This window comes from Anopheles stephensi, chromosome 3 (genome assembly GCF_013141755.1).
Source record: "Anopheles stephensi strain Indian chromosome 3, UCI_ANSTEP_V1.0, whole genome shotgun sequence".
In the NCBI taxonomy this organism is placed as follows: domain Eukaryota; kingdom Metazoa; phylum Arthropoda; class Insecta; order Diptera; family Culicidae; genus Anopheles; species Anopheles stephensi.
In genome coordinates, this window is record NC_050203.1 from 15,808,773 (window position 1) to 15,824,127 (window position 15,355).

Genomic DNA, 15,355 nt, shown 5'->3' on the forward strand with positions numbered 1-15,355 from the left:
CCCATTAACCCGGGCTACGTCGGGGTGGTCCTGTGCTGCTATCGATTCGATCCGAAGCCACTTCATTTTGCCCTGACCCTCCCAAACGTAACCATATCGAAAGAAATCATCGGCAAAGAAAATTGGCCCCATGACTTGACCACTATTACCCTGAGCCGAGTGTATGGAACGTATCCTTCAAACTACTACACCCACTGCACCAACTCCCTCTCCGGCTTCTCTCACACAAGGCGTAATGTATGGAAGGTAACTATTGAGTTTCCTGCCAACGAGAGAGCCGGGCTACGATTATCTAACCTTAGCACAGACACACGCACGCCACTGTCTTCGAACAGGCCCTTTTCTGAGAAAGATTACATCCTGAAAACTATCGGTGTACTCGGTATGTGTTTCTTGGAAAGTTACTCGAGAAAGTAATCCCATTCCGGTTCCCTTTCTTGCGCTGGTGACTCCTGTGCTTTTGGTCCGGTTACACATCAAGACCGTTTCCTGTATCAGCAATTTTTGAAATTGAAAAGAAAAGCGCGTCCGAACAAGCATTCTCGGTACGGAAACACCTTGCTCTACATTTGAGGCTTCCGGCTACAGGAACGTAGCTGGAAGATTTGATATTCTTTTGAATTTGCAAACAATCTGTCGTGAAACAATGTACTGGCACGTGTGCGCCTTCTAGCAAATGGAAGGCCTACCCCTCCCGTTCTTAAGCTGCCAAACGAACCCAGGGAGCGGTGAGAAATCGGCTGGAAAATGATGGCTCAGTGCTGGGACGGCACACTGCCCGCAACCCATTACCCGGTGGACGGACATGGCTTCTACGAACCGAGCGGGCAATTAATTCGATTCGATAGCATAAGCCGGTGTAAGCCGAACGCTTTAGCCGGTACCGGTGGACCGATTGGTATGATTTTCTAGCTAAATGAGCTAAACGAGCCTGTTTGCTAGCTGCTGTTGGTTGCCTACACCGTGTCGCCAGGCGACAGGCGAAAGGCTAACCCATACCGGTGCGATTACACTAAACCCATACACAGAACAGACAACGATGAAAGGGCAGAAGTATGAAGCTAATTTCTAAATCAATGCCTGTGAGGGAGAGAGCATTGTAAATTATTATTATCGTATTATGTTACTCGAATATAACTTTATATTTCAGTTTTTTTCCTTTATGTTTAGTTATTATTTTATTATTTCAATTTTTTTTATTAATTTTCTTCTTTTGTTTTGTATTTCCTTCTTTTATTTCTTATTTTCATGGCACTTGCAAATGTTGTGCACCTTTGTGTACATTCTGTGTTGCACAAATAAAACAAAACCCCGTGTCCTGAAGATTGACGATGAGTTCGGTTCGGCTGATGAGTTCGGCGATGACTTTAATTCCGAGATGGTGTATGACGTAAGTAGCTGCCCGGACAGCAAAGTGCATTTGCCGACCGGGGATTTAATCGCTTTTGCTCATCGATGCGGCTTTTAACTAACCATAAATCGGGCTTAGCGTTAAGGGAGAAGCTCTAGAAGTATCTGCGTCTGGGTATGTGTTTTAAAATTAGTTTAAATGGGGTTTGAAAGTACCATTTGGCAAAGGTTCAAAAATTCTTTGATGCATATGGTGGAAAACAATTAGAAGAGGCCCAGCAACACCACCGTCTGATGCAGATGGCTTCCTGGTATCAACTGTGAAGTAACGAAGTTGCGAACTTATCTGTAAAAAGAGGAAACATTCATACTCTTTCATCTACTAATCCTTTTTAACTGATTTAAAATCATTCTATTTAACATCATCAAACAACATCATCCCTTTTCATCGTTTCCACTTTACACTGAATAAACCGTCATATCGACACCAGCGATCAACACGCGCGCAAAAAAAACAGGAATCCACTCATAAAAGTGATACAATTATTTAAATGGTATCGTTAAAACTGTGTTCACACCGGACCACTTTCCACGCGGGGGGGGTTTGTCTTCAGCGTGAACATGTCATGCAGCAAACGCACGCAAACCAACACCGGATGGATTACCGGGTCCGGCACGCATCCCGGCCTAACTTAATGCCCAGCTTTGCCCAGTTTACCAAAACGACGAATTAAATGCACGCCATTGCAAACGCACGCTCGGTTCGATTTAATTTGTGCCGTTCCCGCTGCTTGCCGGTTTATTAACTCAATCGATTTAGTTATCATTCAATTGCCGTTCGCCCGGCAGCTCGTGTCAATTAATTATTGAGCATGGTTTATTGACCGTAGCATTCAATCAAGAGTCGGCTGTCGGTGTGAAACACATTGCTGGGAGGGGGAGAACGAGAACAAAAAAAAAACTGGCTACAGTGAATGCAAACTACCGTCCGTCCATCTGTATCATGTTAGAAATGATTTATGATACAACAGATCACAAAGTATGATGGGGAAGGGCTGCACTATATTCAACCTTCGCCATTTTTTAATGGCGTGAATGATACAGAAAAAAATCCTCTTTTGTACTTCATTTGACGATTGCTAATTGAATGGAAAAACAATGCACGGGCATTAAGCACTAAGCGGCTTACGAGTGTGACAAAAATAGCACGGCAAAGAGATTCAAAAAAAGATCATTTACAGGTTGCATTTTATAAAACTGGTTACGATTATCTTTTGTAATACTGTTGCTAGTCGAATTGCTTTACTTCATGCCACCTATGTTTGCCTAAATGAACGCAAATGAACTCTCTTGATTTCATCTTAACATCCTCGAACAATCCCGAAACGCTTCAATTAAAGCTTCGCTACGATTGTCGTTTAGTGGAATGAGTACTTGCGATTTAACACAGCAAATTCTTATTAAAGCGATCATTTGGAATCCTAAGCTAAACTTCGATACACATCATCATCAAAATGCTGCCCTCGTTTAGCAAGAATTAAAACAAAAATTCTTGTGACATTCCAGAAAATGTAGTTCCCCGAATAATACGCTGCCATTTCCTCGCTAGCTTTAAAATTCCTCCCACATAAAAAACCCTCTCCCAAATACCATTCCTAAACGGCACATTGGCACAAATTATCTTTCATTCCCACAGCAAAAACAAAAAACCGGGAATAAAAACGCAATGGCCATTCGCGAACTAATTCCTCATCGTCCCAATTGCTCACCATTCGGATCCGAAGCCAAATTACGAGCCGCCGCGCAGATTGTTTCCTTTGTGCCGTTGTGTGTCCTCGCGACCACACCGCCAACTTCCGGCTTCAACACCACAACGCCAAAAAATGGCCCTCTGCCCTTCAGCATGTCAATTGCGTGCGTAAACAGAACGGCAACACACCATCGAGCCGTTGCTTTTGTCATTTATTTAGATACACACGAGAGCTGGTGTGGTTTTCGTTTCGTTCTCTGTGTGTGTGTGTGTGTGTTTTGTTTTGGCTTCCCATTTTAAGCATTATACTTCATCCATTTTCATTCTCCGTTGTGTTACAATCCCGGACGCAGTTTGTTTTACTTCGACCGCATCACTGTTCCGATTTTGGGTTTTTTTTTCTGCCGTCCTCTCGCCAGTGCACACGCAGCCAGTTGATTTTCGGTGCCGATACGTGCCGGTTACCCACTTCCGTCCAACAGCTTACGGTGGGAAGGGTCAGCACCGTCTCGTCAAACTCAAATGGCCAACGTTACTCCGCCAGCAGTTTGTCTGTGTGTGTGTGTGTTTTCGGCAAACGGGCGACGACCGTCGATGGGCGAAGTTAATTAAATTTGTTTAGGACATGCCCAACGCGCCCTTGGGCACGGGTTGCGAGATCCCTTCGTTTCCAAACCCATGGTCCACGGCTGGAGTTTTATATTAGGACCACCTCCCCCCCCCCCTCCCCCCCTGCCATTCCCGAGGACCAGCACTTGAGCCCATCGGTCATTTTGGCCGGCGACAGAAACAGTCGGAAAAAAGCGCACCGGGCGCCGAAGAATGCCGTTCCGAGGAAACACGGTAACGTTAGCATAACGCCCATATTTACTCACCCGGTCCGTTTCCCGACCATATTCTGGTGGTCCCAAAATAAAACCAAGCCTTCAGCAGTACCAGCACTCTTCGGTGAATGAAGGCAACAAGAAAAAAATATAAGAAAAACCCCAAGCATCCGCATCGGAACGTAAATAAGGACGAAAAATTAATAAAATCAGCTCCACGTGCTCTCCAGCGCACACCTTCAACGGTCAGACGATGGCTGTAGTGACCATCGAGCAAAAGCTGATGAGGTGGGCTCGTACCATGATCATCGCTTGTTTCTCTCTTTCTCACGCCACCCCAATAATATCCTTACGACACTGAGTTCGGTGGGAGAAAAAACACACGACAAAGAAAATGCCAAAACACCCCCAACCTTGACCCTAACGAGTCGGACATTCCGATCGAGGGAACGGTTCCTTGCCTGACTTAAGCACCTGTTTACGAACTGACTCCGCTTCACGCGATACCTCGCCCAGCTCATTTGAGTCCTACGGTGCGATTTACACCAACTGTCACAAGGCTGGCCCCCCCTTAAATTGGCTTTCACCAAGGACCAAGCGCTCAGGTTGAATTGGAAAGGAATTTTGGGTGATAATTTGAATGCACAAGGCGTTAGGGACAAGCAACGCCGAGAAGGAATCAAAAAGGGACCTCAGTTTATTGCATCCCTGGAAGGTCTTGAAGGAGAATTTTTTTTTGTGCCCGTTGGTCTCGCCTTTTCTTTTTACTTCTCAACCTTCAAATGGAATGATTCGCAGTCATGCACCGACCCTTAGCATTACGGGGCGTTCTGGGCAAGTAATTGCCGGTTGAAATGACCATCCCATCGCACGGGAAACAGATGTCGAGATTAGGGGCTACGCTTCTTTATTTCTTTGCATTTTCGATTCAATCAGTCAGTTAGTGGGGCAGTTGCGAAAAATTGAGGATTAAGGTTGGAAAAACCTCGGGATTTTCATGCTGTTGTACTACAACTCAAAATGAGATTAAACGAAGCCACGCGTCTCGTTAAATGGAGCATAACGTGTGCAATAAAAATTTGTACTTTAACTGGTGTTGGGAGTCTTTGCCTTTTTTGCAATGCAGAACCACTTGATTTCTTTACGAAGCACCTCAAAATGAAAACAGGACACTTCCAAATCAAACCAACCACATCAGAACTATTCAGACTTTACCCTACCAAAATCCTTCAGATTAACCTATGATGCCGTATGGTAACCTCTTCGATCCGTAACCGCGAATTCCAATTATCCACCAGAAGCAAAAGCAAACACCCAAAAGGAAAACTCACAAATTAAGGGTAAAAAGGAAAAATCATACAACATTAAAAAAAACCACCTGCCCTGGATTATCTCCAATTACTGCCACGAAAAAAAGCCCCCCCAAAGTTATATGCCCCTGCTGGGCTGCAATACGCACAACAGCCTTGCCATCGATTGAGCAGGATCGGCTATCCGTTCTGACCGGCTGTGCGTGATCTGCTCCGGCACGATAAAGCTACGGTTCAGATTAAAAAAAAAACGGGGAAACGGGATGACGGTATCCACTTAACTCATCAAACGAATCCACAACACATGCTCCACGCTGCTCTCTTTCTGTGGGGTTCCAACGGGATGTGTACGGATACTGGAGCTTGAGGTATCCACCACAAACTATCCCATTTCAGGCAAATGACTGGCCCCGTACTTTACCTTATCTACACGGCGTAAGTGCACTACTCGTAAAATGTTATGTAAAGGTGTAATTAATCCAACCGGTCCGTGATTGTGCTCGTCTCCTCCCGTACTTTAAACCATAAAAAACACACACACACCCACTTGAAGCGAGGAAAGTGTGTGTTTGGGTGTGTGTACTAGCCGAGGGAAAAGAATATGATGTTCAAGAACTAGCTATCTCGTATCGGTTCACCCGGTTCAACCCTGGGGGAAGGGAAAAGTTGGTACAAATTTCTTCCAAATTGTCTTACCTTCTTCATTAGCCTTCGTGTTTCCGCGTCTGCCCACTCCATCGCTTGTTAGAGACAATGTACAGCGTGCTAGTGTGTTGTGGCCCGGCAATATAAAACCACGCGGCATAATGCTCGTTTTGCTGCAAAAGCACCACTAGCACGCTTCGCCAACATAAAGAAGCTTAGACAGCACCATTTAAGGGATCCAATTTCCTCTCTTACGTATGTGTGTGTGTGTGTGTGTGTGTTGGGCTACGAAGAAAATTCAAAAATTACCATCATTCACAACACGCCCTGAACCCACCATCGACCAGGTTGAGCTGTGTTCTTTTCGGTTCTTTCCCCCCAGAACAACGGTTTCGCTACACGCAATGCTCGATTTACGACCTGGGCAATAAAATTTATACCTTGATACCAGCCAACAACCACCGACATTCGGCCGGGGGTCCCACTGTCGATGGGTAGATACATACTGCGGCGAACACAACACGCGGCACACGCATGACTGCAGCCTAAACGAACCGTCGGCACAACTTCCGGATTCCATCAAACGCGACAAGCATACCGCAACTTGCCAAAAGCGCGAGCTGTCGGTGTGTGTGTGCGTGTGTGCCATGACTTTCGCGGAAATTATCAACCGGTTTGGGTACACCCGAAAAAAGCTGACAATAAACGAACCGTGGCTGTGGTTTTGAGGAGGATGCCAACCTCACATCACATCTCGGATCCATTGTCGAGTCAGGTGCGTGGGTCCTGCAAATGTGTAGATAGGCATGAAATGTGTACCGAGAATTAAATTTCTTCTTGACGACGGCGAACTCCTCGTCACTTGCAAATCGGATGCGTGAAAAGTGATCCCAGGAGGAGACAAAGATACGCCAACTGGTAGGGCGGACACGGATGCTACTTCAAACCACCATCATGCCGTGTCTCCTTCGTTTGGTTCGGTGATCAAATATGCGGGTGCCTGTTCCTCGCATCGCATCGCACGTCGGAACGTGCAGATGAGCCTCACTTTTAGCTGGAAAAATAGCAACACATACAAACACCGGCATTTCGGTCGTGTGTTATGACTTCTTCACCTCTGCACTTCGCTGAACCTCCCCGAAAAAACACTCACTAAGCTGTGACAGCTGCCGGCGAGAAGCAGTCGCGATGACAGGTGCTTTCCGGAACTCCGTGACGTAACCGATACCTACCTACCCAGATACACAGTCTTAGACGATCGTTTGACATTTGGGGTTGTGGATTTTGATTGCCAAAAATCTCCCTTCCTCCCTATCTGAAACGCACGCAGGTCCCCGTGTTGAAGCGTGCGTGCCCCATCTCGAAGGTTTTTGCCGGATAGTGTTCAGTATGTCAGAGGAGCCAATTTTCGGCAAATTTCATTACATTCTTCCATCCCGATAATGTGCGGTGAAATGGCTATCACTACCTGGCAACACTGCTACCACAACTAGATAAAGCTATCCCTGCCTTCCCGCCTTTCCACAAAAAACACGCATCGGAAAATTCGGTCCAACACACGCACCGGTTGTAATGTTTGGAATGTTGCTCATCTTCGAGCATGCATAGAGTTTCGCATTCTGTTTCGATAATAGGCAGTAAATAGGATCTACCGCAAGCCGAAGCGTTGCGATAGGGTCGAGCGTGCATAAGGTTCAGCCCGGCACCGTGTTGCCATAGTATTCCTCTTACGCAGGTTTTCCTTACCAAGCTGGGGAGCATGGGAAGCGATGGGAAACATTACACTAAAAGCTTGTCAACGAACCTTAGCGTGAGTGGGAGATAAGTTTCAAGGGCACAACTCACCGACCCACACTGTTTTGTGTGGATGTGGGTTTAGGTGTGTGTGTGTGTCAGTTACCGAACATCCTCATCATTATATTGTGTGATCTAGATCAGGTAACGCTCACGTTGGGCTTGATGCCCTTGATACCCTTATTATAATGGCACTTACGTGTTCAACGGTCGGGTTGATTTGTTCATATTTCTGTAGCTCTGTGCACTTGTTGCAAAATCACATCAAGGCGGAGCTATTTTGTTATCAAATTATGTAAGAGATAAAAGAAGAGAACGGTAAATAAATCGTTCACAGTTGCTTGGCTCCAGATGGCTGTCAGAGTTGCAAGGCTCCTTAAAATCGAAATCGTAGATCTTCCTGCGGTTCGGTAGTAAAGGCGACAACGGAGCCAGTTTTCACACAGCAAGATCAGGATTCAATTCCCATCCGGAAAGTTCCCCCATCGTGAGTTATGACTATCTAACTAACAACTTGGCATCAATAATAGTCAGAAAAGGGAGGAGGCATGACCTGGGACCGAGATAGTCCAAGAAGAAGAAAACTTCTTTCTTTGTCTATCATATTAAGATATTTAAGTTGTATTACCAACATCAAATTTCTTTTGCTTACTTATCCCAACATGAGTAGTATGGCTCTCAAAGTATCCACTTGGCTTGCACCTTGGATGGCAAAACCAACACTCGCATTAGGGGCTCGTGTGATGGGCTTCGCTGGGAGTTGAACCTCAGGGACACCCTCGATCAGCCGGTTGGTAGATCTTTTGATCTAATCTCTAGCTCATAGGGGCCCCAATTTGCCAACAAATATTTAAAACGCCACCGCAGTTCTCTGCTGAAACTGTTTAATTTTTCTTATTAATTGGCTTTAAAATCTCAAATATCCTAGTCTGCCATTGGTCTTGGGATTGTACCCGTAACTAGATAGTGAGTCCTGAGTACTGGGAGATAAGTCTGGATGCGAATTGATCTTGAATATAGGATGGCCGTATTTCTAATTTTCATTGGCATGCTTTCTCTGAACCTAAAAGCTTTAGGTTTTTGGTCTAAGATTTTGCCTATTAAATATAAAATTCCATGAAACCATGTAATTTCAAGAATCATCCAGATGCTCGCCGTTCTTGATAGAGTAGACTGTTTAACCCTCCTTATACTTTCATTCAATTTCTGTAAAGAAAAGATTAATACAAATCAGATTTCTTAGAGTGCAATTCTCATTACTTGAACAAGAATTCAAATTCTTCAGAGTAGTTAAATAGGTTGCAAATCTTATTCCCATCAATGCGACTGTGAGCGGATTACAGTGGTATGCAAGTGGCCCATGAACACACAATATACGCTTCCAGTCACATAAACCTAGTCAAATGAACACAGCTAGACGACGATAACTGCATTAAAAGTGATCTGTGAGCTGTACCTGCTGCCGCAGACCTACTTACGGTACGGCAGTCAGTCCTCCAATATCTGTCGCAGCTACGAAATACGACACAGACACTGAGCATTACATACGTTTTCAGCTCCATTTTCTACGATCATTTCTCTCTCCGACCCAAATTCAACACCTCAAATGCACCCGAGGATTACGGAGGATAAGGATGGGTACCGCCACAAAGAAATATGACAGCGACTCTTGAGCATCATCTTCCGGCTGCCACCATATGGATATCGCCCCGGGAGCTTACTAACATGGTGGGGAAAAGGGGGAAACTACACATGTAGCACACAACACTCACACTCACAACGTCTCCCACTGGAGCAGAAAGAACATCCTCCACCCAGCCATCTTTCAAGTCCGGAGTACTCGCCGGAAAAGATGTAGGACACCCGAGACATAAATGGATGCGGTCGGAAGTTTGTGCTTCATACGTTAAATAAGTTGTACTGTTCCCGTGTGGTATTCTTCCTTTTGGAGCGTGGTGTGCCCGACCGGTACAGGAGGAAAAAACCCAACACACACTCACACACTCGCCCAACCTAATCCTTTTTCACTTGGGCTCCAACACCGGTACAAAAGCGTACGACGGTTCCGAAGAAAAAGTGTGCGGCTTTCGGTTTCGCTCACAACAGCAACCCGGAAGGTGTGTGTGTGTGTGTAGAGAGAGTGCCCCGGGAAGTCCTCCGAAAAAGGTGGTTAAAGGGAAGAAATTAAATTAACAACTTTATAGTCCCACGCGGCGGGTGAGTTTAATTAACTTATTTCAACACACTTACGAACCTGGGCAAATCGGCCACCCGCCGCGACCGTTCCATGGTCCGCTCAGTGCTACCGACCTTCCCCCGGTGATGCAACCAAGGGCGGGCGTAAGACGGTTAGCATAAGTGTTGACAAGTGTTTGAGCCCGAGCCCGGACCAAGTAAAACGCGAAGGCGGCCTGTTTGTGGACAACCGCAACCAGGAATCGTAGCAGACCGTGGGCCGTCTTCCGAATTTCTTGGAAGGTTTCTTGAGTGGCCACTCCCTCCCTTTCTCTCTCTCAAAGAATCACCTTCAAAGGTGATCACTTTTCGCCCACCAGGGTTAACGGGGTGCGGTTCTCCACGGGTTAAGACCGACGGGCTGTCAAACTGACGCGCTGATTTGAGCTGGGACGTTCCGGGTACGGCCGGGGACCGATCAGTGCTAATGATATTCCACTACCAGTGGAAGCAATATTGCTGCTAATAAATTTGCACGATAATATCTTTACGCAAAAGTCGCGGTGGGTTGTCGCCCAAAATTTGCTTCACTGAACCCACGAAAAACATCCTTTGAGAGCGTCGTTTCGCTTGACTAGCTTCAGCTACAGCTTTTCGTCTTGGGCGAACTTTTAATTATTCTTCAACAAATATTTGAACGGAGTGCCGCACAAGCTACGGACGCGGAAAGCCAATCCAGGCAAGATTAAAAATGAACGGACCAACGATCACAGAGCGATCCTGGAGCTTTTGTTCCATGTATCCCGGACGCTCGCTCACTGGACACACCCCGTTCATCAAACATATTGCTTCCTTCATCGCGTTCCACGATGAAGATATTTTCAATTTCGCTCGCCGGCAAACGTTGGGTTGAAAGGTTTTTTAATTGCCAATTCTTGTACAATCCTGGCTGACTAGCACATTCACAGCAACTGCGATTCTCTCTCTATCTCTCTCTCTCTCTATTGTGCAACCGCTTGGATTGTCCTACCCAAACACTCCACACGAAAGCTTTAGATTTTAATTTGTTTCGCAGCTCGTTCCTCCCAGCTGCCAACGACAAGTTCCCGTGCGGTACGGAGACACTTTCTTAATTTCTTCCTTTGCACTGGTCAGTTGTGTCCCGGCGCGTTTCCAAACCTATAATCCAGAAGGATTGGAACGCACGGTGAAAAGAAACAGAGCACGGTCTTCCACCAAAGCTTGGTCCCGGGCAAATGGACGTGTTCTTTGCCTGGGAAGACACATTCTTCCCCATTTTTTCCAGTGTTCATTTTGTTGGGGCTTTTTCGCTAGCATTGCCGTTAGTGTCCCATTCCAATAATTTCATTTCTTCGGGCTTCTTTCTCTCTGTTCGGTTGAAGCATGTTGAACATCACCAGCAATAAAAAGACGACGGACGAGCTTTAAGCCCACAACGGGCGTAAGACAATTCCCGCCGGATTGAATCGCCAGTGACTGCATACCAATGAAGAGGAAAGCTTGACACAGGCGAGAGGAAAAAAAGCATCCCATTCCAGTTCCACTTAAAGCCAGTGCAAAAATTTTAATGTCAGCTCGGCCCCGTTCGCTTTTCGCGCGCTCGAAAGCTATTTAAATTTATTGGAGCGTTAATGTTTCGCTTTTCATGTTCCCTTGTTGCGACACGCTTACAGCAAGCATTTCATCGGTTCCGAAATCGTTGTGTCTTAAAAAGAGGAGGTCCTTTTTGGGGCTTTTTTTTGGCAGCAGTCTCCTTTTCAAGGAACCATTTCTACTTCTTTTCTCGCCCTACGAAAATAAATCGTCGGTTCTTCTAGCAAAAATAAATGCTACGGCTTAACCACCAGCTTAGACGGTTGAGGAGTGGTTGCCTACCTAAGACGTTTAAGCTGGCCGAAACTTTACACACCTTTTTCTACCGTTCGGTCGGATTAGCTCGAGCCGTTTCGAGCCTTCCAAGAAGGATATTTGAACATTCTCGTGCAAGAAATGCTGTAAAAATATTTGAAGGTTGGAATTAAATGTTTCTTGCCGTGCAATTGCTTGTTTACAATCAGTTTTAAACTCTTCCATCAACGTTCGCTCAAGCAAACTTGCCTTGCCCAAACTGCCTCGTCAATCGATATCCGATTCGCAATTGAAACATAATCGTCATCATCATCCCCACAAATTACTTCATCCCAAAACGAATCGGAATTGTAATTTTCTTACCTAACTTTTGGGACCACCATCCCATCCCACCAATCAGCGGAAAGGCGTATTTGCCTCGACGATCGCCCAAAACCTCACCCAATCAGCACGTACCGTGCGTAGGGAAATCGGTTTTCATTAGCCTTCCCAAGCACTCGACCCCAAAATGAGGATCAAACTAATCAGCATAAATTAAGCGGAACCTTCCTGCCCACCTACAGAAGGGAAAAAGTTTCAATACACACACCACCAAAAATCGACTTCGAATACTTCCACACAAACAAACAGCAATAATTTCTACGATTGAATGATTTTTGGTGGTAAATCTTTCATCGCTCGTTCTGTTCGAAAAGCAATTATCGGTCCGTTTTCTTCCACCATGCACAAATCGCTTGACCTGGAATTGGGCTGGAAGTTGGCGCGAGCCCACGGAAAAACTTCAAACCCCCGTGAACGATTAATATCGTCGGCTAATTACGCTAATCCAGCTCGCTCTCTCATCTGCTCAATCGACCGAAAGCGATGAACGATGTTTCCTAATGTTGGCTCACCCTTCGCAGGACACCACCCTAAACAATCCGCCATTATTGGGGTGGGGCCCGTTGTTTTTACCCTGTCCTAACATGGCTTATCACGTCCTTAAAATGGCTCGATTAAAATCTCGTCTCCCGGACATCAATAACCTGGTTCACTGTTTTCCCCCCATTGAGATCCATTTGGGGGTTGGGGTTTGCGTTTCGATTTTTCCTTTTCACTTTTTGACATTTAATCTTAACCTCTTTTTGCACTTCCTTCTTTTCCCCGCGCGCAACAGCAAAGTGGTGACGACGATGGATTCAACGAGCCACCGATGATTTCACCACCACCGCCCGAGTATGGCTACCGGATGAAGGGCGACAAGGGTGAGCGGGGAGCGAAGGGGGAGAGCATACGGGGGCCACCGGGACCGCCGGGACCCCAGGGACCACCGGGTCCACCGGGACCACCGGGTGCGGCAGGACCGAAGGGTGGCGGCTACTTCGACGGCGATGGGTCTGGTGATGAGTTGGTAAGTGTTTAGCGTTTAGGCGGTGTGATTGATTTCTTAACCCGGGTGATGGATTTTAATACGCAACGCTTCTTTTAACGCTTCCGTTACGATGCTAACCAATCTGGGGAACGATAACAGAAACGGTTCTCACAGGTAAGGCTTGATAAATTTTCAAAATAATAAATAAATAGCTTTTCACTTCGTTGAAGAGTGTTATTTCGGCAAATTGCATAGCTTTAGACGTTTTTTGAATGAGGAATAATAGTTTTAAAGTCTCATTATACAAGGACAAAGAATTAAAGATGGAACTGTAAGCAATATTTCTTGATCAGATATTAAGGGTGAAATGATTAGTAGCCTGGAAGCTTAGCCATTTATAGGGTAGCAGATGAGTCGCATAAGTCAAAATTCGTCTTTAATTAAAAGGTACGAGAAGCTGAAAGGTCATAAACTTTTTTGAGAATGAAACAACCCTCCGCTTTCAAGGGCATTTGTTATAAAAATATCTAAATTTGATTTTAAGTTCCCCTACAGTTCAATTAGGGTGATATACCACGAATTTCATGTCTAAAGAGAATGTTTGTTTCGAGCGAATTGCATAGCTTTAGGCGCTTTTATTTTTAGGCCGGATTAATGGCTTAGCAAAAATAGAATCAACAGGCCAGGAAAAAATCTAACACGTCTTAAGACGTTAACACTCAGCATGATCCGATTCGCAGCTTATAAGACAGGGCCATTTATAGCATTTAGGATGAATGAAACAAGCGGTGGTTTCCTTCCATATATTTATAGCTGAGGGAAAATGAAATTACTGTTATTAAATTAGTTTAGTACCAGTATGATATTTCTACTAGGTGTATAATAAATGGTAAAAATAGTTGTGTTCAAGCTTTTTATCTTTAACTAAGGAAGCATTAAACAATGTCGGAAATGATGTAATTAAACACCGTTTTTTCTCCCATTCTCTCTATCCCCGTACAGCTCTACGACACACTGCCAAACAGAAAGCACGGGGGACAATGCTTTTGCAATGCGTCCCTCATCATCGAGGAGCTCAAAATGGACAGTAAACTGCGCGAGTATCTACGCGGCCCTCAGGGCATGCCCGGCAAAGAGGGAAAGACTGGTTCTCCGGGTCTAACGGTAAGCTAACTGAACCCATCCTTTCCATCCACTAGCGTTTTAACGATCTCTCGTTTTCTATCTCTCTCTCTCTCTTCCATTTCCAGGGCGTCACTGGTCCGCAGGGTGAACGTGGTACTTCCGGCCCGAAGGGCGACAAGGGAGACCGCGGTGACCAGGGCGCCGCCGGCCCGGAGGGCCTCCAGGGAAGCAAGGGGGAACCGGGGCTGGATGGGGCACCCGGTGTACCGGGCCCAGCCGGACCTCCCGGTCCTCCGGGGCTTCCAGAGAACTACGATGTAAGTAATCCACTGTCCTGCCTTTTAACTAAAGCTACTAACCCGCTGCTTGTTACTGTAGTGTTTGTGCGGCGTCCGTGCCGCACAGCCTTAATAAGCCGCTAACCAGCCATTTAACCAACTTACCTTACAGCGCGACCTTACTAACCGTACGAGGTGTTTCTATCTTTCTTTCTCTATCCGTTCTCTGTATCTCTGTACTTTTTTTGTAAATACCATAACCATTTTTAAAACTTAACTATTTTTCTAGACCAATTGGAATCCAAGCCGGATGTTCAAGGTATAACGGTGTGGGATCATATGGGTTGCGAAACCCCGCTGGGGAGAAAGTTGGGGTTGTGCGATGCGTGTAATTCTTTTCCATTATGCCATTTATGTTCATGTATAACGTTTTTGTTTTCTGGTGTCTGGTCTGGAGACTCGGCTTAAATCTCCACCATAATTAAATTTAGAGACTACTCTGTGACTGGTGTGACACAGGCAAAACTTTACGGACACCGAGTAGCACCAACGACAAAACAGGTTGCCTGCGTACGGGTAACGCGACCAGTGAATGCGACTAATTTTAACGAAGAAAGACCCGGCAAATGGATGCTCACGGTAGACCAAGTTTCCGCCTTTGCCCGGCTAAACTTTTCCTATCCGGTGCAAATTTGAGCTCCGTAAGGGAAACTTTCATTTTCGGTGGGTTGCGATAAACTCTTCGCGCTAGCGTAAACGCACCGGGAAGCTTCCTCGATAAAATTTAATTTGTGGTTAAACGATCATAATGCGGATCTCCGGAGCAATTGGAGCCACCGGTGCACATAGTTTGATAGGAAATAGTTTACAGCAAAGTGCTGCTC

The 15,355-nt window shown here is 45.7% G+C and overlaps 1 protein-coding gene across 10 annotated transcripts in view; it reads left to right on the top strand.

The window, feature by feature from the left end:
* The window catches only part of LOC118509818 (collagen alpha-1(XVIII) chain), a 189,726-nt gene that overhangs the window by 131,788 nt on the left and 42,583 nt on the right, over positions 1–15,355 (top strand). For 5 of the 10 annotated variants that reach the window (XM_036050971.1, XM_036050970.1, XM_036050975.1 and 2 more), the window contains exons 6-11: positions 1,325–1,390; positions 12,874–13,107; positions 13,228–13,242; positions 14,071–14,232; positions 14,319–14,510; positions 14,761–14,790. In XM_036050971.1, the coding sequence (XP_035906864.1) occupies positions 1,325–1,390; positions 12,874–13,107; positions 13,228–13,242; positions 14,071–14,232; positions 14,319–14,510; positions 14,761–14,790 (699 nt within the window). The remainder of the gene's footprint in view (positions 1–1,324; positions 1,391–12,873; positions 13,108–13,227; positions 13,243–14,070; positions 14,233–14,318; positions 14,511–14,760; positions 14,791–15,355) is intronic. The other 5 variants (XM_036050976.1, XM_036050979.1, XM_036050977.1 and 2 more) reach the window with 3 other exon arrangements.